Genomic DNA, 25,866 nt, shown 5'->3' on the forward strand with positions numbered 1-25,866 from the left:
TGTGTGTTGTATGTAGAGCACATTGTTTGTGTGTTGTATGTAGACCACATTGTTTGTGTGTTGTATGTAGACCACATTGTTTGTGTGTTGTATGTAGACCACATTGTTTGTGTGTTGTATGTAGACCACATTGTTTGTGTGTTGTATGTAGACACATTGTTTGTGTGTTGTATGTAGAGCACATTGTTTGTGTGTTGTATGTAGACCACATTGTTTGTGTGTTGTATGTAGACCACATTGTTTGTGTGTTGTATGTAGACCACATTGTTTGTGTGTTGTATGTAGAGCACATTGTTTGTGTGTTGTATGTAGACCACATTGTTTGTGTGTTGTATGTAGAGCACATTGTTTGTGTGTTGTATGTAGACCACATTGTTTGTGTGTTGTATGTAGACCACATTGTTTGTGTGTTGTATGTAGACCACATTGTTTGTGTGTTGTATGTAGACCACATTGTTTGTGTGTTGTATGTAGAGCACATTGTTTGTGTGTTGTATGTAGAGCACATTGTTTGTGTGTTGTATGTAGACCACATTGTTTGTGTGTTGTATGTAGAGCACATTGTTTGTGTGTTGTATGTAGACCACATTGTTTGTGTGTTGTATGTAGAGCCACATTGTTTGTGTGTTGTATGTAGACCACATTGTTTGTGTGTTGTATGTAGACCACATTGTTTGTGTGTTGTATGTAGACCACATTGTTTGTGTGTTGTATGTAGACCACATTGTTTGTGTGTTGTATGTAGACCACATTGTTTGTGTGTTGTATGTAGACCACATTGTTTGTGTGTTGTATGTAGAGCACATTGTTTGTGTGTTGTATGTAGAGCACATTGTTTGTGTGTTGTATGTAGACCACATTGTTTGTGTGTTGTATGTAGACCACATTGTTTGTGTGTTGTATGTAGACCACATTGTTTGTGTGTTGTATGTAGACCACATTGTTTGTGTGTTGTATGTAGAGCACATTGTTTGTGTGTTGTATGTAGACCACATTGTTTGTGTGTTGTATGTAGAGCACATTGTTTGTGTGTTGTATGTAGAGCCACATTGTTTGTGTGTTGTATGTAGACCACATTGTTTGTGTGTTGTATGTAGACCACATTGTTTGTGTGTTGTATGTAGACACATTGTTTGTGTGTTGTATGTAGAGCACATTGTTTGTGTGTTGTATGTAGAGCACATTGTTTGTGTGTTGTATGTAGAGCACATTGTTTGTGTGTTGTATGTAGACCACATTGTTTGTGTGTTGTATGTAGACCACATTGTTTGTGTGTTGTATGTAGAGCACATTGTTTGTGTGTTGTATGTAGACCACATTGTTTGTGTGTTGTATGTAGACCACATTGTTTGTGTGTTGTATGTAGAGCACATTGTTTGTGTGTTGTATGTAGAGCACATTGTTTGTGTGTTGTATGTAGACCACATTGTTTGTGTGTTGTATGTAGACCACATTGTTTGTGTGTTGTATGTAGACCACATTGTTTGTGTGTTGTATGTAGACCACATTGTTTGTGTGTTGTATGTAGACCACATTGTTTGTGTGTTGTATGTAGACCACATTGTTTGTGTGTTGTATGTAGAGCACATTGTTTGTGTGTTGTATGTAGAGCACATTGTTTGTGTGTTGTATGTAGAGCACATTGTTTGTGTGTTGTATGTAGACCACATTGTTTGTGTGTTGTATGTAGAGCACATTGTTTGTGTGTTGTATGTAGAGCACATTGTTTGTGTGTTGTATGTAGACCACATTGTTTGTGTGTTGTATGTAGAGCACATTGTTTGTGTGTTGTATGTAGAGCACATTGTTTGTGTGTTGTATGTAGACCACATTGTTTGTGTGTTGTATGTAGACCACATTGTTTGTGTGTTGTATGTAGAGCACATTGTTTGTGTGTTGTATGTAGAGCACATTGTTTGTGTGTTGTATGTAGACCACATTGTTTGTGTGTTGTATGTAGAGCACATTGTTTGTGTGTTGTATGTAGACCACATTGTTTGTGTGTTGTATGTAGACCACATTGTTTGTGTGTTGTATGTAGAGCACATTGTTTGTGTGTTGTATGTAGAGCACATTGTTTGTGTGTTGTATGTAGACCACATTGTTTGTGTGTTGTATGTAGAGCACATTGTTTGTGTGTTGTATGTAGAGCACATTGTTTGTGTGTTGTATGTAGACCACATTGTTTGTGTGTTGTATGTAGACCACATTGTTTGTGTGTTGTATGTAGACCACATTGTTTGTGTGTTGTATGTAGACCACATTGTTTGTGTGTTGTATGTAGACCACATTGTTTGTGTGTTGTATGTAGACCACATTGTTTGTGTGTTGTATGTAGAGCACATTGTTTGTGTGTTGTATGTAGACCACATTGTTTGTGTGTTGTATGTAGAGCACATTGTTTGTGTGTTGTATGTAGAGCACATTGTTTGTGTGTTGTATGTAGAGCACATTGTTTGTGTGTTGTATGTAGACCACATTGTTTGTGTGTTGTATGTAGACCACATTGTTTGTGTGTTGTATGTAGACCACATTGTTTGTGTGTTGTATGTAGACCACATTGTTTGTGTGTTGTATGTAGACCACATTGTTTGTGTGTTGTATGTAGAGCACATTGTTTGTGTGTTGTATGTAGACCACATTGTTTGTGTGTTGTATGTAGACCACATTGTTTGTGTGTTGTATGTAGAGCACATTGTTTGTGTGTTGTATGTAGAGCACATTGTTTGTGTGTTGTATGTAGACCACATTGTTTGTGTGTTGTATGTAGACCACATTGTTTGTGTGTTGTATGTAGACCACATTGTTTGTGTGTTGTATGTAGACCACATTGTTTGTGTGTTGTATGTAGACCACATTGTTTGTGTGTTGTATGTAGAGCACATTGTTTGTGTGTTGTATGTAGACCACATTGTTTGTGTGTTGTATGTAGACCACATTGTTTGTGTGTTGTATGTAGAGCACATTGTTTGTGTGTTGTATGTAGACCACATGTTTGTGTGTTGTATGTAGAGCACATTGTTTGTGTGTTGTATGTAGACCACATTGTTTGTGTGTTGTATGTAGACCACATTGTTTGTGTGTTGTATGTAGACCACATTGTTTGTGTGTTGTATGTAGACCACATTGTTTGTGTGTTGTATGTAGAGCACATTGTTTGTGTGTTGTATGTAGAGCACATTGTTTGTGTGTTGTATGTAGACCACATTGTTTGTGTGTTGTATGTAGAGCACATTGTTTGTGTGTTGTATGTAGACCACATTGTTTGTGTGTTGTATGTAGACCACATTGTTTGTGTGTTGTATGTAGACCACATTGTTTGTGTGTTGTATGTAGACCACATTGTTTGTGTGTTGTATGTAGACCACATTGTTTGTGTGTTGTATGTAGACCACATTGTTTGTGTGTTGTATGTAGAGCACATTGTTTGTGTGTTGTATGTAGACCACATTGTTTGTGTGTTGTATGTAGACCACATTGTTTGTGTGTTGTATGTAGACCACATTGTTTGTGTGTTGTATGTAGACCACATTGTTTGTGTGTTGTATGTAGACCACATTGTTTGTGTGTTGTATGTAGACCACATTGTTTGTGTGTTGTATGTAGAGCACATTGTTTGTGTGTTGTATGTAGAGCACATTGTTTGTGTGTTGTATGTAGACCACATTGTTTGTGTGTTGTATGTAGACCACATTGTTTGTGTGTTGTATGTAGACCACATTGTTTGTGTGTTGTATGTAGACCACATTGTTTGTGTGTTGTATGTAGAGCACATTGTTTGTGTGTTGTATGTAGACCACATTGTTTGTGTGTTGTATGTAGAGCACATTGTTTGTGTGTTGTATGTAGAGCACATTGTTTGTGTGTTGTATGTAGAGCACATTGTTTGTGTGTTGTATGTAGACCACATTGTTTGTGTGTTGTATGTAGACCACATTGTTTGTGTGTTGTATGTAGACCACATTGTTTGTGTGTTGTATGTAGACCACATTGTTTGTGTGTTGTATGTAGACCACATTGTTTGTGTGTTGTATGTAGAGCACATTGTTTGTGTGTTGTATGTAGAGCACATTGTTTGTGTGTTGTATGTAGAGCACATTGTTTGTGTGTTGTATGTAGAGCACATTGTTTGTGTGTTGTATGTAGAGCACATTGTTTGTGTGTTGTATGTAGACCACATTGTTTGTGTGTTGTATGTAGACCACATTGTTTGTGTGTTGTATGTAGACCACATTGTTTGTGTGTTGTATGTAGAGCACATTGTTTGTGTGTTGTATGTAGACCACATTGTTTGTGTGTTGTATGTAGAGCACATTGTTTGTGTGTTGTATGTAGAGCCACATTGTTTGTGTGTTGTATGTAGAGCACATTGTTTGTGTGTTGTATGTAGAGCACATTGTTTGTGTGTTGTATGTAGACCACATTGTTTGTGTGTTGTATGTAGAGCACATTGTTTGTGTGTTGTATGTAGACCACATTGTTTGTGTGTTGTATGTAGACCACATTGTTTGTGTGTTGTATGTAGAGCACATTGTTTGTGTGTTGTATGTAGAGCACATTGTTTGTGTGTTGTATGTAGAGCACATTGTTTGTGTGTTGTATGTAGAGCACATTGTTTGTGTGTTGTATGTAGACCACATTGTTTGTGTGTTGTATGTAGACCACATTGTTTGTGTGTTGTATGTAGAGCACATTGTTTGTGTGTTGTATGTAGAGCACATTGTTTGTGTGTTGTATGTAGACCACATTGTTTGTGTGTTGTATGTAGAGCACATTGTGTGTTGTATGTAGAGCACATTGTTTGTGTGTTGTATGTAGAGCACATTGTTTGTGTGTTGTATGTAGACCACATTGTTTGTGTGTTGTATGTAGACCACATTGTTTGTGTGTTGTATGTAGACCACATTGTTTGTGTGTTGTATGTAGACCACATTGTTTGTGTGTTGTATGTAGACCACATTGTTTGTGTGTTGTATGTAGACCACATTGTTTGTGTGTTGTATGTAGACCACATTGTTTGTGTGTTGTATGTAGAGCACATTGTTTGTGTGTTGTATGTAGAGCACATTGTTTGTGTGTTGTATGTAGACCACATTGTTTGTGTGTTGTATGTAGAGCACATTGTTTGTGTGTTGTATGTAGAGCACATTGTTTGTGTGTTGTATGTAGAGCACATTGCTTAGCAGAGTTGAGTGATGCAAATGCATGTCAAGTTGATCAACACATTGTATTATTCTCCAGTGCAATAACATAACAGTACTGAAATGAAGGCTAAAAGGGCATTAATAGGAGCTTTAAAAAAATACAAATGAAATAGAAGTAACTAAATAGTTACTTTTCACAGTAACACATAACCTTTTGGTGTAAGTAACTGAGTTAGTAACTGCGTTACTTTTGAAATAAAGTAACTAGTAACTGTAACTAGTTACTGGTGTTCAGTAACTAACCCAACACTGCATTTCAGCAAAGTACTTTTACTTGAGTACTCTATTTTAGTACACGTTTACACAAGCCTACTTAAAATCATACCAACCTTATGGCAAGAAACTTTTCAATAATGAACAAGGCAAAATACGTCCTGGGCCAAAAATCACTTTGTATTCTCTACTGCTCACGAGTCTTACATATCTGACTTATTGTGTAGAAATAACTACAAATGTGCGCTACATTCGTTAATCGTGTTAGAAAAAAGATCAATTAGACTGATACATAATGGTGGATATAGAGAACATACAAACACTTTATTTATTGAGTCAAAAATATTAAAGTTCCATGATTTGGTAAAATTGCAAACAGCTAAAATGATGTACAAAGCAAACTACAACCTGCTACCAAAGAATGTACAACAATTCTTCTCAACTAAAGAGGAGAAATATAATCTTAGAGGAAAATGTCATTTAAAACATTTGTATGCACGTACAACACTTAGAACCTTTAGCATATGGATGAAGTAAAGAAGTGAAACATTGTACTGATATGATCCACTTGAAGAGCTTGTTCACATGAATAGTGCTTACAAAGTACAAAGAATTATGAATAATACTTTCAACCTTATTGAAAATAACATTCTTCATCTCAGTATATTAATAATGACTGACTTCATTATCTATTACAAGAACTGCTGTCATGATCCATGGTCCGGATCATGTTTTTGTGTTTTCTGTTAATTTTGGACTCCTTTTGTTATTTGTTGTGCTCCTGTGAGTTTGTTTTAGTTGTCATGGTCACTCTTTGTGTGCACCTGTCTCTGATTAGTGCTCGCCCGCTCACCTGCTTCCCGAGCGCTAATCAGAGGCATTATTTAAGTTGCCTTTGCCAGTCACTCGTCCTGCTCTCATTGTGTTTGCTCCATGCACTTGTCACGTGAGTTTTTGAGTTCTAGTGTTCCTTGTCTTTTGCCTATGCTAAGTAATAGTTCCTTAACTTCCCGTGCGCTCTGCACGCATCCCTGTTGTTTTTGTTTATTGGATGATTTATGATAAATTAATCACTTCCTACCTTACGCCTTCGTCCGGAGCCGTTCCTTTGCATTGGGAGAACAACCGCGCAGCAAGCTGCGACCCCCCGATCGTGACAGAATGGGAAGTGGAGACGCTTCGCTATTCGACGGAGGAGAGGTCGAACCTTATGTGGGGACCTGGAGGCTCCCTTATCCCCATCGACTCCCTCTGGTCCGAAGACATCGCCGCTACACAGCAGTACCGGACGCGCAGGCAAAGGCGGAAGCCGTCCAGAAGGGCTTCGCCTCGCCGTCAGAACGCGTCACTCCCGCAAGCTCCTCCCCCGGACCGAAGCAAGTTGCAGGCAGCCCAGTATCCTTCCCCCGATGACGTCACTCCGTCCACGGCTGATGACGTCATGGCCCAGAATTTTTTTTTTCTGAATTCTGTCTCCTTGCGTCAACAACCTCCTAAAGACTTTAATTCTAAAATTATACCTTGTCAGGACATTCTTTTGAAATTTAGATGTCAGCCACAGTCTCCTTCTGAGTGCCAAGCTCCGCCCCCTAGGACTCTAGCCCCGCCCACGTCAGTGACTTTTTCCTCTCATCCTCCCAAAAGACCTCAGGTGGGGGGGTGGGAAAAGACATTTTGGACAATTTAGAGGGGAGGATTTTGCCCCCCTCCTGACTTCCCGCCACCCACCCGTAAAGACTGTTCCAGACCGCAAGCAGCGCGTCTGGTATCCGCCCCTTGAGGGGGGGGCTGGGGCCGGGAGCTGTGCTGGTGGGGCTGCTCGGCTGCGCCCAGCCAGGCAGCAACCTCCATTCCGGCCGCCACCACCAGTCTTTCGGCCTGCCAAGCCGCAACCTCCAGCCCGTCCTCCACCACCAGTCCGTCGGCATGCCAAGCCGCAACCCCCAGCGAGACCACCTCTGCCATGCTCATGGCTAACCTCAGCCCTGGTGGGCCTGCAGACGCCACCAGCATCTCCGGTGGGCCTGCAGACGCCACCAGCATCTCCGGTGGGCCTGCAGACGCCGCCAGCATCTCCGGTGGGCCTGCAGACGCCACCATCTCCAGTTCCTGTACCTGCTCCTCGGCTGGCACCCGTGCCTGCTCCTCGGCTGGCACCCGTGCCTGCTCCTCGGCTGGCACCCGTGCCTGCTCCTCGGCTGGCACCCGTGCCTGCACCCCGGCTGGCACCCGTGCCTGCACCCCGGCTGGCACCCGTGCCTGCACCCCGGCAGGCACCCGTGCCTGCACCCCGGCAGGCACCCGTGCCTGCACCCCGGCAGGCACCCGTGCCTGCACCCCGACAGGCACCCGTGCCTGCACCTCGCCAGACGCCTGCACCTGCTCCTCGGCAGACGCCTGCACCTGCTCCTCGGCAGACGCCTGCACCTGCTCCTCGGCAGACGCCTGCACCTGCTCCTCGGCAGACGCCTGCACCTGCTCCTCGGCAGACGCCTGCACCTGCTCCTCGGCAGACGCCTGCACCTGCTCCTCGGCTGACGCCTGCACCTGCTCCTCGGCTGACGCCTGCACCTGCTCCTCGCCAGACGCCTGCACCTGCTCCTCGCCAGACGCCTGCACCTGCTCCTCGGCAGACGCCTGCACCTGCTCCTCGGCAGACGCCTGCACCTGCTCCTCGGCAGACGCCTGCACCTGCTCCTCGCCAGACGCCTGCACCTGCTCCTCGCCAGACGCCTGCACCTGCTCCTCGCCAGACGCCTGCACCTGCTCCTCGCCAGACGCCTGCACCTGCTCCTCGCCAGACGCCTGCACCTGCTCCTCGCCAGACGCCTGCACCTGCTCCTCGGCAGACGCCTGCACCTCGGCAGACGCTTGCACCTCGGCAGACGCTTGCACCTCGGCAGACGCCTGCACCTCGGCAGACGCCTGCGCCTGCACCTCGGCAGACGCCTGCGCCTGCTCCTCGGCAGACGCCTGCACCTGCTCCTCGGCAGACGCCTGCACCTGCTCCTCGCCAGACGCCTGCACCTGCACCCCGCCAGACGCCGGTGGTACTTGTACCACGCCAGACGCCGGTGGTACCTGCACCACGCCAGACGCCGGTGGTACCTGCAAGCACGCCAGACTCACCGGTGGTACCTGCTGCCACGCCAGACTCGCCGGTGGTGCCTGCTGCCACGCCTGCCTCGCCGCCGGTGCATGCTGCCACGCCTGCCTCGCCGCCGGTGCATGCTGCCACGCCTGCCTCGCCGCCGGTGCCTGCTGCCACGCCTGCCATGACGGCGCCGGTGCCTGCTGCCACGCCTGCCATGACGGCGCCGACACGCCCACCTCCTCGTCGACCACGGATGTGGCCGCTCCCTGGTCGTCCGACTCGCCAAGTGCGCCCACCTCCCCGTCGGCCACGAATGTGGCCATTCCCTGGTCGCCCGCCTCGCTTGCTGCAGCGGCGTTCCACTCGCCGCCGCCACTTGACTTTGCCTCGGTGGATTCGGGGACACTTGGCCTGGCGACCCACCTCCAAGTCCTCCCTCCGCCCGCCCGTGACTTTTGACCCTGCTTGTTTTTTGTTTTTGTTTTCATATGGACATCTTGTATCTGTCCTTGAGGAGGGGGTACTGTCATGATCCATGGTCCGGATCATGTTTTTGTGTTTTCTGTTAATTTTGGACTCCTTTTGTTATTTGTTGTGCTCCTGTGAGTTTGTTTTGGTTGTCATGGTCACTCTTTGTGTGCACCTGTCTCTGATTAGTGCTCGCCCGCTCACCTGCTTCCCGAGCGCTAATCAGAGGCATTATTTAAGTTGCCTTTGCCAGTCACTCGTCCTGCTCTCATTGTGTTTGCTCCATGCACTTGTCACGTGAGTTTTTGAGTTCTAGTGTTCCTTGTCTTTTGCCTATGCTAAGTAATAGTTCCTTAACTTCCCGTGCGCTCTGCACGCATCCCTGTTGTTTTTGTTTATTGGATGATTTATGATAAATTAATCACTTCCTACCTTACGCCTTCGTCCGGAGCCGTTCCTTTGCATTGGGAGAACAACCGCGCAGCAAGCTGCGACCCCCCGATCGTGACAACTGCTGTATTAATCACTCACTGATGTCATTGTGCTACAAAAAGAAGTCAGTAAATGATGTATATATTTGTAAACACTCTGAAGTGGGAAAGAGGTAGGATTAAATAAGATTTGCTTCTTCCTATTTTGATTGATTGATTGAAACTTTTATTAGTAGATTGCACAGTACAGTACATATTCCCTACAATTGACCACTAAATGTAACACCCCAATAAGTTTTTCAACTTGTTTAAGTCGGGTTCCACGTTAATCAATTCATGGTAAATAAACTAAAGAAAGAAAGAAGAGAGAAATAATGGAGTTCAATGAATGAGTCATTTCTGCACTATAGGAGAGGATTTATGGAGTCAATATCAACCAACTCTTTTTGATCAATACAAATAAACTACAACATCTCGTGGCTATGATGACATGCAAGTAGAGGTTTGATGATTTATGTAAAAAAAAAAGATGATAAAGTTGTAGGCCACTATAAAATACATATTTATAAACACATAAAGCATATTATCAACAATCCAGCGTGTTATTTTCAATTGTTTTTACCGATGACACTTCCGGCTTTTAGGCGAGACTCCGCCTTGTCCGTGACGTCACTGTATACTTCCTGGCAGAATGGGCGGAGCTGCTAACCGGAAGTCATTTTCCGCGCTCTCCGGTCAGAATTGAAGAAGAGTGGCGGGAGTTTGTCAGCGTGCGAGCGTTGGAAAGAAACCAGCTAACTCTCAGACAACTTTGTTACCAACTCAGCGGACATCAATATTTCCACGCAGCGCTCCGTCACACTTGGTAAGATGGACGATCGACCCACGATGGCGTGTTTATCCATGTTGTCGTCGTTGCTTACTTGCTAGCTTGTCGCTGTAGCAGCTGCGTGTCCTTCTTTCGCACAATTGGAACCATTTATATATTATACACTTGGAACATTTATATATTAAACACTTGGAACCATTTATATATTAAATACTTGGAACCATTTATATATTAAACACTTGGAACCATTTATACATGGAAGACTTGGAACCATTTATATATTAAACACTTGGAACCATTTATATATTAAACACTTGGAACCATTTATATATTAAACACTTGGAACCATTTATATATGCTGACGTCAAGGGAAATAAGGATGCACTAAAGTGATCCAGGTGCGACACTACTGATTAAACACGATGTAGCTCATTTAGCAGCTAACTAAAGTAGTATATCTACAGCAGGTGACACCAGTCAGTATTATAATCTGCATAAAAATACATTAAAGTAGTATATCCACAGCAGGTGACACCACTCAGTATTATAATCTGCATAAAAATACATTAAAGTAGTATATCTACAGCAGGTGACACCAGTCAGTATTATAATCTGCATAAAAATACATTAAAGTAGTATATCTACAGCAGGTGACACCAGTCAGTATTATAATCTGCATAAAAATACATTAAAGTAGTATATCTACAGCAGGTGACACCAGTCAGTATTATAATCTGCATAAAAATACATTAAAGTAGTATATCTACAGCAGGTGACACCAGTCAGTATTATAATCTGCATAAAAATACATTAAAGTAGTATATCTACAGCAGGTGACACCACTCAGTATTATAATCTGCATAAAAATACATTAAAGTAGTATATCTACAGCAGGTGACACCAGTCAGTATTATAATCTGCATAAAAATACATTAAAGTAGTATATCTACAGCAGGTGACACCACTCAGTATTATAATCTGCATAAAAATACATTAAAGTAGTATATCTACAGCAGGTGACACCAGTCAGTATTATAATCTGCATAAAAATACATTAAAGTAGTATATCTACAGCAGGTGACACCAGTCAGTATTATAATCTGCATAAAAATACTTTAAAGTAGTATATCTACAGCAGGTGACACCACTCAGTACTATAATCTGCATACAAATACATTAAAGTAGTATATCTACAGCAGGTGACACCAGTCAGTATTATAATCTGCATACAAATACATTAAAGTAGTATATCTACAGCAGATGACACCAGTCAGTATTATAATCTGCATAAAATACATTAAAGTAGTATATCTACAGCAGGTGACACCACTCAGTATTATAATCTGCATAAAAATACATTAAAGTAGTATATCTACAGCAGGTGACACCAGTCAGTATTATAATCTGCATAAAAATACATTAAAGTAGTATATCTACAGCAGGTGACACCAGTCAGTATTATAATCTGCATAAAAATACATTAAAGTAGTATATCTACAGCAGATGACACCAGTCAGTATTATAATCTGCATAAAATACATTAAAGTAGTATATCTACAGCAGGTGACACCACTCAGTATTATAATCTGCATAAAAATACATTAAAGTAGTATATCTACAGCAGGTGACACCAGTCAGTATTATAATCTGCATAAAAATACATTAAAGTAGTATATCTACAGCAGGTGACACCAGTCAGTATTATAATCTGCATAAAAATACATTAAAGTAGTATATCTACAGCAGGTGACACCAGTCAGTATTATAATCTGCATACAAATACATTAAAGTAGTATATCTACAGCAGGTGACACCAGTCAGTATTATAATCTGCATAAAAATACATTAAAGTAGTATATCTACAGCAGGTGACACCAGTCAGTATTATAATCTGCATAAAAATACATTAAAGTAGTATATCTACAGCAGGTGACACCAGTCAGTATTATAATCTGCATACAAATACATTAAAGTAGTATATCTACAGCAGGTGACACCACTCATTATAATCTGCATAAAAATACTTTAAAGTAGTATATCTACAGCAGGTGACACCACTCAGTATTATAATCTGCATACAAATACATTAAAGTAGTATATCTACAGCAGGTGACACCACTCAGTATTATAATCTGCATAAAAATACTTTAAAGTAGTATATCTACAGCAGGTGACACCAGTCAGTATTATAATCTGCATAAAAATACTTTAAAGTAGTATATCTACAGCAGGTGACACCAGTCAGTACTATAATCTGCATAAAAATACTTTAAAGTAGTATATCTACAGCAGGTGACACCACTCAGTATTCTAGATGGGATTGATGGTTTTTGGAAGGTCCGTTCTAAAAACTGTCTCGCTTTCATAGATGGTTTATTTAAACTATTTTTTTTATCACTGCTATCAGTTTTAAAGGCCTACCGAAAGCCACTACTAGCGACCACACAGTCTGATAGTTTATTTATCAATGATGAAACCTTAACATTGCAACACATGCCAATACAGCCGGGTTAGATTACTAAAGTGCAATTTTAAATTTTGCGCGAAATATCCTGCTGAAAACGTCTCGGTATGATGACGCCTGCACGTGACGTCACGGATTGTAGCGGCCATATTGGGACAGCATTGTGGCCAGCTATTAAGTCGTCTGTTTTCATCGCAAAATTCCACAGTATTCTGGACATCTGTGTTGGTGAATCTTTTGCAATTTGTTTAATGAACAATGAAGACAGCAAAGAAGAAAGCTGTAGGTGGGAAGTGGTGTATTTTGGCCGGCTGCAGCAACACAAACACGTAGCCGGTGTTTCATTGTTTACATTTCCGAAAGATGACAGTCAAGCTTTTACCATTGGCCTGTGGAGAACTGGGACAACAGAGACTCTTACCAGGAGGACTTTGAGTTGGATACGCTGACGCGGTACCGTGAGTACGCAGCCAGAATGTTGCCATAAGCATTTTGTTTAATTTGTATGTGTAATGCAGTACGCAGCTGCGGCTTCCAAACATCTGATCGCTTGCCCGTACGTGCGTGCCGCTATGTGCATGTCACGTACGTAACTTTGGGGAAATATATGTGCTGTATGAACTTTATGGAGGTGAACGCTACTTTGGGCTGTGGGATTGAGTGTGTTGTGCGGGTGTAGGGATGATGTTTGATAAGAAATTATGTGGGATTGAGTGTGTTGTGCGGGTGTAGGGATGATGTTTGATAAGAAATTATGTGGGATTGAGTGTGTTGTGCGGGTGTAGGGATGATGTTTGATAAGAAATTATCGAGTTCGAGCCTATTATCGAATCCTCTTATCAAACCGATTCCTTATGGATTCTCTTATGGAGTCCAGATAGGTTGTTGTATATGGAAAAAAACACAATATTTGGTTTAACAAAAGCTCACTTTTATCATATAACAAAAAAATAAAATAAAATAAATATTGACTGTTACCCCCCTAAAAAAATAAAATAAAATAAATAAATATTGACTGTTGTTACCCAAAGTATATTAAGTGGGATTTTTCATAAAAACAAATATATACAGTAACACAAAAACAAGCTGTCTCTGTGATCACTATAGGTGTATAAATAATAATATAGTGTTAAATAAAATCAGTCCCTTGGGCACAAAAGTGAAAATAATACAGCTCTCCAAAAAGTGCACTTCTGCTGCTATTTGACATAACTGTTTGTTATGATGCTTTCACATTTTTGCACTTCATTTCTTTTTTGAAAGAAAATTCTATGAAGAGAAAAGTTGTTTGCAAATGTGGTTACAATGCTAAAAAATGAAAAGTAAAAGCTATAAAAAGAAATACTTTATTGAGTTAACATTATTTCTTTAAAGGGGGAAAGATGTGATGTTATGAGCTAGGAAAATAACAACTACACTACCCAGCATGCAACGGGAGTGACGAGCATGCACCGTAGCCCCGAAAAGTGTTGTTGCATGTTGCCACCCGGCAGTTAAGAATGAGGTTATGAGCACGCTGTGAAAGTAAACGTGAAGAAGTCAGCCAACACTCCTCGTCTGCATTATTTATAATTAGACAGACAACACATCTACAGTGTGATTTTATTTTGTTTACAAGGAAAGAAAAACAAAAGTTAAAAAAGGGAGATGTCATATATGTTGTCAGTCATTGGTGTAGCATAATGTTGTTTTTAATATTGTTTTTAACATGGCTGTGCAGCACTTTGGAAACATTCTTGTTGTGTAAATGTGCTATATAAATAAAGTGGATTGGATTGGATTGGATGTATGTGCTGCGGTTGCTTTAAGAAGGTTGCGACAGCTGCCGTAAAGGAGGTGCGTTGCTAGCCTGGTTGCTATGTTTCCGGTTGGTGGTAAAAGTGTTGGTCATGTGTTTGTACCCTGCTCAAATCTCTCAGTAAAGTTATTCATTGGATTATACCTTTTGTTTTGAACTTTATTACACCTTGGAGCGCTTTTTCCCGTCCATTGTTTTTCCTGCTTTCACTATCTGCACCTAATGACTGAGCTACGTGACGTCATTTCTTGTGATGTCACACGGAGCATTTCTGGTCGGGACGGGATTCCATACGGGATACGTGTGTGTGTGTGTGTGTGTGTGTATACATATATATATATATACACACACACACACACACACATATATATATATATATATATATATATATATATATATATATATATATATATATATATATATATATATATATATATATATATATATATATATATATATATGCGCATGCCCCCCCTCCCCCTGTGCGTCGGCTGAGGTGGGCGGGGTTTGGTGGTAGCGGGGGTGTATAATGTAGCCCGGAAGAGTTAGGGCTGCATGGGATTCTGGGTATTTGTTCTGTTGTGTTTATGTTGTGTTACGGTGCGGATGTTCTCCCGAAATATGTTTGTCATTCTTGTTTGGTGTGGGTTCACAGTGTGGCGTATATTAGTAAGAGTGTTGAAGTTGTTTATACGGCCACCCTCAGTGTGACCTGTATGGCTGTTGACCAAGTATGCCTTGCAGTAAGGCTGAAACGACGCGTCGACGTCATCGGTTACGTAAATACGTCGACGCCGTTTTTGTGCGTCGACGCGTCGCATAATGACGTCACACTACCGTCATGGCGAAGCGCAAAGCAGTCGATCAAAGAAGACGATGCGAGCGGTGCGAGCGAGGGGGGAAAAGCATGCCAAAAGTGGTCAAAAGTGTGGGAGTATTTCAATAAACGGCCTAATAATGTTGTTGTATGCACACTGTGTCGAGCAGAAATGGCCTATCATAGCAGCACAACGGCTATGAACCAACATTTGAAAAGAAAACCATCAACTAGTCAATCGTCTGCGCGAGCATACGTTGTCATCATTACACAAAAACATGAATGTGTCATTTGTATCTGCTAGGGGTGTAACGGTACGTGTTTTGTATTGAACCGGTTCGGTACGGGGCTTTCGGTTCGGTACGGGGGTGTACCGAACAAGTTTCTAAGCTAAAGCTAAAGTCTTAACAAGCTGCTTTGCTCCGTCTGCCTCTGTCTCAGCACGCAGCATTGTCCCACCCACACAACCATCTGATTGGTACACACGCAGCATTGTCCCACCCACACAACCATCTGATTGGTACACACGCAGCATTGTCCCACCCACACAACCATCTGATTGGTACACACGCAGCATTGTCCCACCCACACAACCATCTGATTGGTACACACGCAGCATTGTCCCACCCACACAACCATCTGATTGGTACACACGCAGCATTGTCCCACCCACACAACCATCTGATTGGTACACACGCAGCATTGTCCCACCCACACAACCATCTGATTGGTACACACGCAGCATTGTCCCACCCACACAACCATCTGATTGGTACACACGCAGCATTGTCCCACCCACACAACCATCTGATTGGTACACACGCAGCATTGTCCCACCCACACAACCATCTGATTGGTACACACGCAGCATTATCAGCCAATCAGCAGTGCGTATTCAGAGCGCATGTAGTCAGCGCTTCAGCGTTGAGCAGATAGGTGTTTAGCAGGTGAGCATCAGGCAGCGGACTCTCCCCAAATGATAATAAACACCTCCCAGTCAACTACTAGTAACATCACTATGAGCCCGTTGACCTTCTAGAAACTTCAACTGCAGCTCAGCTCGCTCGCAGTCCTGGCTTGAGGTGAAGGCTAATTAGCTCTCAGTTCCAGCCACATCGACCCCTTCTGAGCGCCTATTTTCAGCTGCTGGGAATATTGTAAACAAGAAAAGAAGCAGAGCATGTAGACATGCTAACCTTTCTTCATTACAACTGTATTTTGCACATGTTTAAAGTCAATACTTACTGTTTTGAGTGTCCAGAATATTTAGATTGGCACTTTTTTGTATTGGATGTTTATTTTATTTTTGCACATTTTAGAATAAGCAATACTTTCACTTTTGTTGAAATGTTTACACTGTTGTTACAGAATATTTCGTTTTGCACTTTTTTGTATTGGATGTTTATCTTTATTTTTGCACATTTTAAAGCAAAATAAGCAATACTTTTACTTTTGAAATGCTTATACTATTGCAGAATATTAAAATTTGCACTGGATGTTGACTTTTATATTTGCACATTAAAAAGCAAATAAGCTACTTTTAATTTTGTTAAATGTTAAAAGTTTTAAATGTTTACATTGTTACAGAATATTTAGTCATGTTGTTGTCAATGTTGACTGAGTGGCCATACTTCTTTTTTTTTGTAAATAAAAGTTATGCCTTTTGAAAAAACGGGCCTACATTTATTTTTTCATCTTCATTTTGAATAAAAAAATAATCGGTAAAAGGAAAAATAATCTATAGATTAATTGAAAAAAAAATCCATAGATTAACCGAAAAAATAATCTATAGATTAATCGATAGAAAAATAATCGTTAGCTGCAGCCTTACCTTGCAGTCACTCGTGTGTCTGCCGAAGCCTCATATAACATGTGACTGGGCTGGCACGCTGTTTGTACAGACTGTAGAGGGCGCTAAAGGCAGTGCCATCATAGCACGCCCTTATTATTGTTGTTTGGGTGAAAATCAGCAGACATTGGAGAGAATAGTTGCTCTGAATTTGGGAGTCTCCTGGAAAAATTGGGAGGGTTGTCAAGTATGATGCCGTCAAGTGGCATTCATATAAAACTCGCGGGCTACAAATGTTCATATGAAGGTGCGGGCCGCGTGTCTGAGAGCCCTGGTTTATACATAGCACAAAGCAAAATGCAGTGTTATTTCATTATAAATTTCAAAAGAGATTTGTGGCTCCCATTGTTTTCTTTATTTTGTGAAACTGGTGAAAATGGCTCTTTGAGTGGTAAAGGTTGCCGACCCCTGGCCTACACCATATCTGCATGTGCATAAAAAAACCCGACTCCTAACTTGGAATGGGTTGTCACTCAAAAGAGCCGATTTGTTCGCCAAGGTCACGCCTCTAATTGCCAGCCCTCTTCTGTCTGGTCACCTCCCCCTTGCTCCAAAAATAAACATTTTCGCTTTTTCTTTTTTCCGGTCACAGTCATGAATTTGAACAAGAGACGCAACGGGGGCCCTTTGGGGGCCGGCGTGGCCCTGGCCAAACGCAGCAAGGCGGCCGGTGAATGGGAGGACAGCCCCTCGCACTTTGAGGAGGAACTGTCCATGTTTGACGACGCAGAGCTGGACTCGGAGGAGACGGAGGGACAGGCAGGACACGACGTCATCCCTGTTGGTATGGAAGATCTATTGGAATGTTCTTGTTGTCAAATAACTTTTAGAACCGTGTGTTGCCAGGTGACCTCTTTTCATCAGATCTCAACCCGCGTTGGCGGAGGCCTCACGCCCCCCCGCTGCAGCCGACCTCTGACTCTTTAGTCTTTCAGCAGATTGACCTGGACTATTATTTAGGTAGTTCATCCAGCATTTGCAGCGTTTCCTGCAGCCTTTTTCATCTTGTGTTGTGTTGTGCAGGAGCGGCTGTGGCGGGCATGCCCGGCCAGCTACAAGGAAAAGTCCCCATCATTCGAATGTTTGGTGTGACGGACGACGGCAACAGCGTTTGTTGTCACATTCACGGTTTCGCGCCTTACTTCTATGTCCCGGCTCCGAGCGGTGAGTACCGCCTGTCCAATACGATACTCTGAAAAATTCATTCATTTCAGCAAGTCTACTAAAACATTTGGACTGGCACACATAGAATAAAAAAAGAACACTTTATAATGGGACTGTGTGAATGTACGCACAGTAGGTGGCATTGTAACTCCACTTCCTGTCACATGCACCTGGTCTGCCAGAGAATAAGAAGACATAGCAGGAGGGATCAATGTTGCCAACTTTGTGACTTTGAGTAGTCAGATCAGGGCTCATTGATACAGCCAAAAAAACGTTTTTTTTCATGCCATCCGATTACAATTATTATCACAATTAGGGATTAGTACTGAATGCGGTCCTCTTTTGGTCAAATCCATGGGTGCGGTTGGTTGCGTGACATCCGGTTGCTGACTCACTTGGCGATCACTCCAGCAGCACTGACCTCTAGGCCACGTTGTCATTTTCAATGCCAACAAAGAAATTGGCCTTCCAATGTAAGTGAAGTCACTTTTCCAAAAATGCGCTAGCTTGATGCTAATATACATTGGCTTTGCTATTGACATGCTACTGATTAGCATTAGCGATTTTATTTAACATCTCCCAATTTCTTAATGAAAACTACAACTAAGATGCACGTTACCTTCCAACTGAGCTACTGTGTGGAACAATTTGTCTTGTGGATTAATAAAGTTTGTCTAAGTCTAAGTTACAATCAAACAGTTGGTGCTTCATAAGTACAATACTTGGAGTATTAAATAAATAATAAATGATAAATGGGTTATACTTGTATAGCGCTTTTCTACCTTCAAAGTACTCAAAGCGCTTTGACACTATTTCCACATTCACACATTCACACACTGATGGAGGGAGCTGCCATGCAAGGCGCTACCAGCAGCCATCAGGAGCAAGGGTGAAGTGTCTTGCCCAAGGACACAACGGACGTGACTAGGATGGTAGAAGGTGGGGATTGAACCCCAGTAACCAGCAACCCTCCGATTGCTGGCACGGCCACTCTACCAACTTCGCCACGCCGTCCCAAATGAGCACTTCTTGGGGCACAACAAAGACACACCATAAACTATACACATGTGGTGATATAACAACTGGACAGAAGTTATCATCAATCAGCTAATTTTTAAATGTCACAATAAAAATATTTTATTATCAAACAAAAATTGGTACCGGTATTGGTCCTGTGTCTTCTCAAATGTGAACGGTACCCACCCCGAATCACAAGATTGATATGGTTTTAAAGCATCTGTACTAAAAACTAAAGACACCAGGTATTAGTTCCAACTTTCTTAACATGCGGAGTAAATACAAATGAAAGAAGAAGATTTTTAATCAACAGTAAAAGATATAAAAGAAAACTAACGCAGTAAAGTAGTTTACAGGAATTAGGTGTACACTCGTCATAATACAGCAGAGATGGGCCTCAAATAGTGTTTATTGCAGCATATTATTTGGCATGGAAATGATAATCAAACTATTTTAAAACAGGTTACAAAGGCTCCTTGTGTAGCTGTTGACGTATGCCGTGTAACATTTTGCATTATTTCCTCCAAACTATTGTTCATTTACTGCTAACAGGATGGCTGTGCAGCAACTTCAATTACTGTTTGGATCATTTCCTTTTTACCTTTTTATTACACACAAAATGTAGAATCAAGTAACTCCACAAAGGCAAAAACTTCCATTGCAGGGTTTCCTCTCCACTGCCAAGATACCTGTGGTTGTGGGCGTGGTCACCATGAGGTCATTAAACCATTTGCCTAATCCGCTGATTTTCTTAAAAAATGTTTTTACATTTGACTCTCCTTAGTTGTATTCTGCTTCTAAATGTGTTTGAACTCCTGTGCAGCACTTTGCTTATTGTTTTCTAAAATGTGCTGTATAAATAAAGTCCAAAAATGTAAACCTATCAAATCTTATTATTTAGTATTATATTTTTATATCATTTTGCCATATTTTCAATTGTTGTTGCTTATTGTGCAATGTACTTTGACAATTGTTCAAGTGTCATTCCAGAGACTTTGAATGTTTTTTTTTAAATTAAAAACTACTAGCAACAAATCTAATCTTCTGGTGTTAATAAAATATATATTTTTTATTATTTTATGATATAATTATTTTAATAATGATGTATATTATTATAATATAGTATTATAATGTAGCCGTGTTTATATATATATGTATGTATGTATGTATGTATATATATATATGTATATATATGTGTGTGTGTGTGTGTGTGTATATATATATATGTATGTATGTATGTATGTGTGTATATGTGTATATATATATATATGTATGTATGTATATATATATATGTATGTATGTATGTATGTATGTATGTATATATATATATATATGTATGTATGTATATATATATATATATATATATATATATATATATATATATATATATATATATATATATATATATATATATATATATATATATATATATATATATATATATATATATATATATATATATATATATATATATATATATGTGTATGTATGTGTATATATGTATATATATACACTACCGTTCAAAAGTTTGGGGTCACCCAAACAATTTAGTGTTTGAGCCTTCATTTCTAAGAACAAGAATAGACTGTGGAGTTTCAGATGAAAGTTCTCTTTTTCTGGCCATTTTGAGCGTTTAATTGAGCCCACAAATGTGATGCTCCAGAAATAATACAGAAATGACAATGAGCATCCTTTGCTGTGAAATAAGTCTGTTTTGGTATCTTTTTCCAGAAAAGTCCGGGTTCATCACAATTAAAACTTGCTGTTTTTGTCGATTGCGAGCAAATAGTCTTTATTCTTTAACTCCACAGCCATTCCCTCCTTCTTTCCACGCTGGTCTGGTGACTTTTTGGGACTCGTATTGAGTTGGCAAAAAAGGACAAAACTTGTCAGAAGGTGAAAAAACCCAGAAAAGGGACACACGCTGGAACACCAAGAAGCTCCTGAATCCCGGACGCCGAGATGAGCAATCGCATTTTCTTTCGCTCCCGCTCGGGAATCCAAACAACTGCTCGGATGATGCCACACTTCCTCCTTTTTCTACTGTGGATCACGGATTTGTATTTTAAACCACCACGAATACAATACCCTTTTAAAAAATGAGTCGTGAACACGAAAAGGACGTCCACTGTGATTTCTACCTCCTCGGTAATTCATCTGCTAAGCACTTGGGTTTCGGAGGTAATGTGATCCACTCGTGCCTTACAGCGGATCGGAACAGAAGAAATAAGCCCCTGACTGGAAGGATAGACCAAAGATCAACAATTTTACTATTACTTCTACTCTCAGGAGACACTGAACTAAACCCTGGACCAGTAACCACCCGGTTAATGTTGTCTCGCCTGGCGAAGCCTAGCAATGTTGTTGCTAACGATGCCAATGTAGCTAGCTTAGCTGCGGGACCTCGTCGGAGCTATGCTAAAAACATTAGCTCTCCAACTACGCCAGCCCTCACCTGTTCATCACCACCCGAGCTCACTTGCGTTCCAGCGGTCGGCGGCACGACTGAGGACTTCGCCCCGATCATCGGTGCGGTCGGCGACCCAGAAACGGAGGAAGTCAACCCAGACACCGGTGAGGACGGCGGCGGAAGGCGAAATGGCTTTTGACGACACCCCGGTCGCCATTAAAGTCGGCAGTGCGGAGGTCCTTCCAACCTCTCCCCAAACCCTTAGGGTCTTCACCACATCACCTGGACCCCCCGCGGCCTACACAGGATTCAGGGGATTCTTTGTACATCCCTGGTCTTTGTTTTCAACCTCACCGAAACCCGCGAAAACCAAGTCCAACCCTACCTGGGCCCCCCCTCGTCAACTCCGCCCCTACCCCATCACCTGGCCCACGAACGATGGGCCTCTCTCCCCCTCCCCCAAGTCTCTCCACACAAACAGTGAATTGGACTGCAATACAACTTCAATAACAACCAACCTCTCTCCATCTTCTGGACAATACCTCTCCCCAGCGGGCTCTGGTGTTCTTGTTGGTTCCAGTGGGCTACACATCATCCACTTTAATGTGAACAGCCTCTCTGGAACTAAACTAAAAAAAACAGAGAAATGTTCCACAACAATAAGGTAAAAATCTTGTGTTTCTCTGAAACTAAATTAGATCAAAGTGTTTCTGGCTCAGAGATAGAGATAGAAAACTTCTCGGTTATCAGATGGGACAGGAATAAACATGGTGGTGGTGTTTTTATGTATATTCACCAGGATATAAAATACATAACTCGCACTGTTCTTAACCACAATGCCCTTGAATCTGTGTGGGCAGAAATCAAATTTAATACCGCTAAGCCGGTACTGATAGGGACTGTATACAGACCCCCTAATCAGAGTGATTTCTATGGTGCTCTCGAGGAGTGCTTAGCTGGTGTAGACAACGTGGAGAAAATTATAATTGGAGATCTGAACATAGATATTCAACGCAGAGATGCGCCTGTCTTCAAATCTTACAGCAGGGGTCGGGGACCTTTTTGGCTGAGAGCCATGAAAGCCAAATATTTTAAAATGTATTTCCGTGAGAGCCATATAATATTTTTTAACACTGAAAACAACTAATTGCGTGCATTTTTAAGTAAGACCAACATTTTTAGAATATAATAAGTCTCTTATTCTTTTTAATAACATTGTTATTCTGAAGCTAACCTATAATAAATAAAATACTTCTTACCATTAATTCGACTTCTTGAACAGGTGCGATAGAAAACAGATGGATGGATTAAAATGTATGAGAATGGTTATAATTTGACAGTATTTTTAACACTGTGATTACCAGCGGAATTATTCATTACTTATCGTGTTAAGCAATGTCAGCTAAGATTTATCTGAGAGCCAGATGCAGTCATCAAAAGAGCCACATCTGGCTCCAGAGCCATAGGTTCCCTACTTCTGTCTTACAGCAAGCTTTGTAATCTGCACGGCCTCTCCCAGCTAATAACACTACCCACGAGGGTGTGTGATTCCACCCAATCAACCATAGATCTCATTCTCACATCAGACCGGCATAACATAAAAAATAGTGGGGTCATGATCTGTGGTCTTAGCGACCACTATCTAACCTTCTGCACCCGCAAAATAACTGAACCCAAAGCCAATGGCCACATAACAGCTAGATCCAGATCCCTTAAAACATACTCCAGTGATAATTTCAATCTTAAATTAGGTGAGTGGGACTGGTCCCCTGTGCTCACGAGCAACCTGGTTGAAGATGCTTGGGATCGCTTCAAAACGGCGTTCCTAGCGATACTAAATGATATGGCTCCCGTGAGAACAGTCAGAATCAAAGCCTGCTCCGAACCATGGATGAATCCAGACCTATTAGTTGCCATAAAAGACAGACAGAAAATACTTCGAATACCAAAAGTGTAAAACCGAAGTGGATAAACAACCCAATAATAATAACCTCAAATCAATCCTTTCAACACTCAAAAAGCAATGCAATAAATTAAGAAATAAGGCAAACAACCTGACTAAATCCTTGAAAAAAAATTACATTAACGATAAAATAGATGAAAACACAAATAAGACACGTGAGCTCTGGAAAATTCTCAACAACCAGCTTCCTGGATGCAGCCAGAAACTTAAAACCAGACTCACCAACATCAACATCAAGGAGGGTGAATCCATCATTACAGGCAAAATGGAGGTAGCAAGCAGACTCAACACCTCTTTCACCAGCATAGCCGCAACTCTGGTTGACAAGCTGTCCCACCACTCTGGTCGTTTTGGTGTAGAACACATTAAAGCTTTCTACAGAAAGCTAGGAGTAATCAACAACAATTTCAAGTTAGAAATGGTCTCAGCTGATGAGGTGCTTTTAATAAATTGAGCGCGCTCCACCTAAACAAGGCCACCGGCCTTGACAATATCCCCTCCAGATTCCTCAGGGACTCTGCCACTACCATTGCTCCTATCATCACACACATAATTAACCTCTCAATTAAACAAGGCCACGTACCCAAGGATTTCAAGATAGCAAGAGTAACCCCCCTTTTTAAAAAAGGTAGCCAATTAGAACCTGGTAACTACCGACCTGTTCCATTTCCAAAGTAATGTAAAAAATTGTTTATGATCAGGTCGATAGTTACCTTGCCACTAATAAACTCATGTACAAATTCCAATCCGTCTTCAGAACTAACCACTCCACTGACACATGCCTTCTCTATGTGACTTCAGAACTAACCACTCCACTGACACATGCCTTCTCTATGTGACTTCAGAACTAACCACTCCACTGACACATGCCTTCTCTATGTGACTTCAGAACTAACCACTCCACTGACACATGCCTTCTCTATCTGACTTCAGAACTAACCACTCCACTGACACATGCCTTCTCTATGTGACTTCAGAACTAACCACTCCACTGACACATGCCTTCTCTATGTGAGCGAGCACATCAAACATGAGGTGGACGCGGGCAAATACTGCGGCATGGTCATGCTGGACCTTCACAAGGTCTTTGACACCGTTAACCACGCTATACTGTTGGATAAGCTCAGAGCAATCAGATTTGATAAAACCTCATGGAGCTGGATGCAGTCTTACTTGGAGGGGAGGGAGCAGGTGGTAGAGGTGAACGGCACCGTGTCCCCCCCCCTCTCGGTGAGCTGTGGAGTCCCCCAAGGCAGTATATTGGGGCCTTTACTGTTCCTAATATACATAAACGACTTGTCATCGGCATGCGACTGTGAATTGTTTTTGTTTGCGGATGACTCTGCCCTGCTGGTATCAGACAAGGACAAGTCACAGGTGGAAAAAATCCTCAGTGCTGAACTGTGTAGAACCTGCACCTGGCTCGCTGACAACAAGCTATCCATACACTTGGGTAAAACTGAATCCATCCTGTTTGGGTCCCACATCAACCTCAAGAAAGTCAGTGACTTCACCATAAAAGTGGGTGACATTGTTATCACCAGGAAAGATGAGGTCACCTACCTAGGTTCCATTCTAGAGGCTAATCTTTGCTGTGATAAAATGGCAACCAAGGTCATCAGAAAGGTCAACCAACAAACGAGATTTCTCTACAGAATTTCCTCTCTGGTCAACAAAAGCACCATGAAGATTCTGGCGGGAACTCTCGTTCAACCCTTTTTCCATTACGCATGCACCTCCTGGTACCCTAGCACCTCCAAAACCCTCAAATCTAAACTACAACCATCCCAGGACAAGCTAGTCAGATTACTTCTAGACCTCCACCCCAGATCCCACCTCACTCCTACCCACTTCTCTAAAGTGGGCTGGCTCAAGGTGGAGGACAGAGTTAAACAACTTGCACTGAGCCTAGTCTATAAAATCCACTACACCTCCCTGATACCGAAGTACATGTCAAACTACTTCCCTCATAATCACAACACCAGGGGGAGTTCCACAAACCACGTTAAACCCAGATTCCCATCTAACAAAGGTCTTAACTCATTCTCTTTCTATGCCACATCAATGTGAAATGCACTCCCAACAGGTATAAAAGAAAGGGCATCTCTATCCTCCTTCAAAAGCGCACTAAAAGAACACCTCCAG

General features: G+C 41.7%; 2 protein-coding genes across 2 annotated transcripts in view; one reads left to right on the top strand and one right to left on the bottom strand.

Moving 5' to 3' along the window:
* The window catches only part of LOC133642959 (chondroadherin-like protein), a 41,284-nt gene extending 30,969 nt beyond the window's left edge, over positions 1–10,315 (bottom strand). The window contains exon 1 of the mRNA XM_062037382.1: positions 10,229–10,315. Within this exon, the coding sequence (XP_061893366.1) occupies positions 10,229–10,315 (87 nt within the window). The remainder of the gene's footprint in view (positions 1–10,228) is intronic.
* pold1 (polymerase (DNA directed), delta 1, catalytic subunit) overlaps positions 10,102–25,866 on the top strand; it is a 79,212-nt gene continuing 63,447 nt past the window's right edge. Inside the window, exons 1-4 of the mRNA XM_062036461.1 lie at positions 10,102–10,275; positions 17,760–17,951; positions 18,014–18,127; positions 18,191–18,331. Of these exons, the coding sequence (XP_061892445.1) occupies positions 17,762–17,951; positions 18,014–18,127; positions 18,191–18,331 (445 nt within the window). The 5' untranslated portion in view covers positions 10,102–10,275; positions 17,760–17,761. The remainder of the gene's footprint in view (positions 10,276–17,759; positions 17,952–18,013; positions 18,128–18,190; positions 18,332–25,866) is intronic.

This window comes from Entelurus aequoreus, linkage group LG25, assembly GCF_033978785.1.
Source record: "Entelurus aequoreus isolate RoL-2023_Sb linkage group LG25, RoL_Eaeq_v1.1, whole genome shotgun sequence".
Taxonomy (NCBI): Eukaryota; Metazoa; Chordata; class Actinopteri; order Syngnathiformes; family Syngnathidae; genus Entelurus; species Entelurus aequoreus.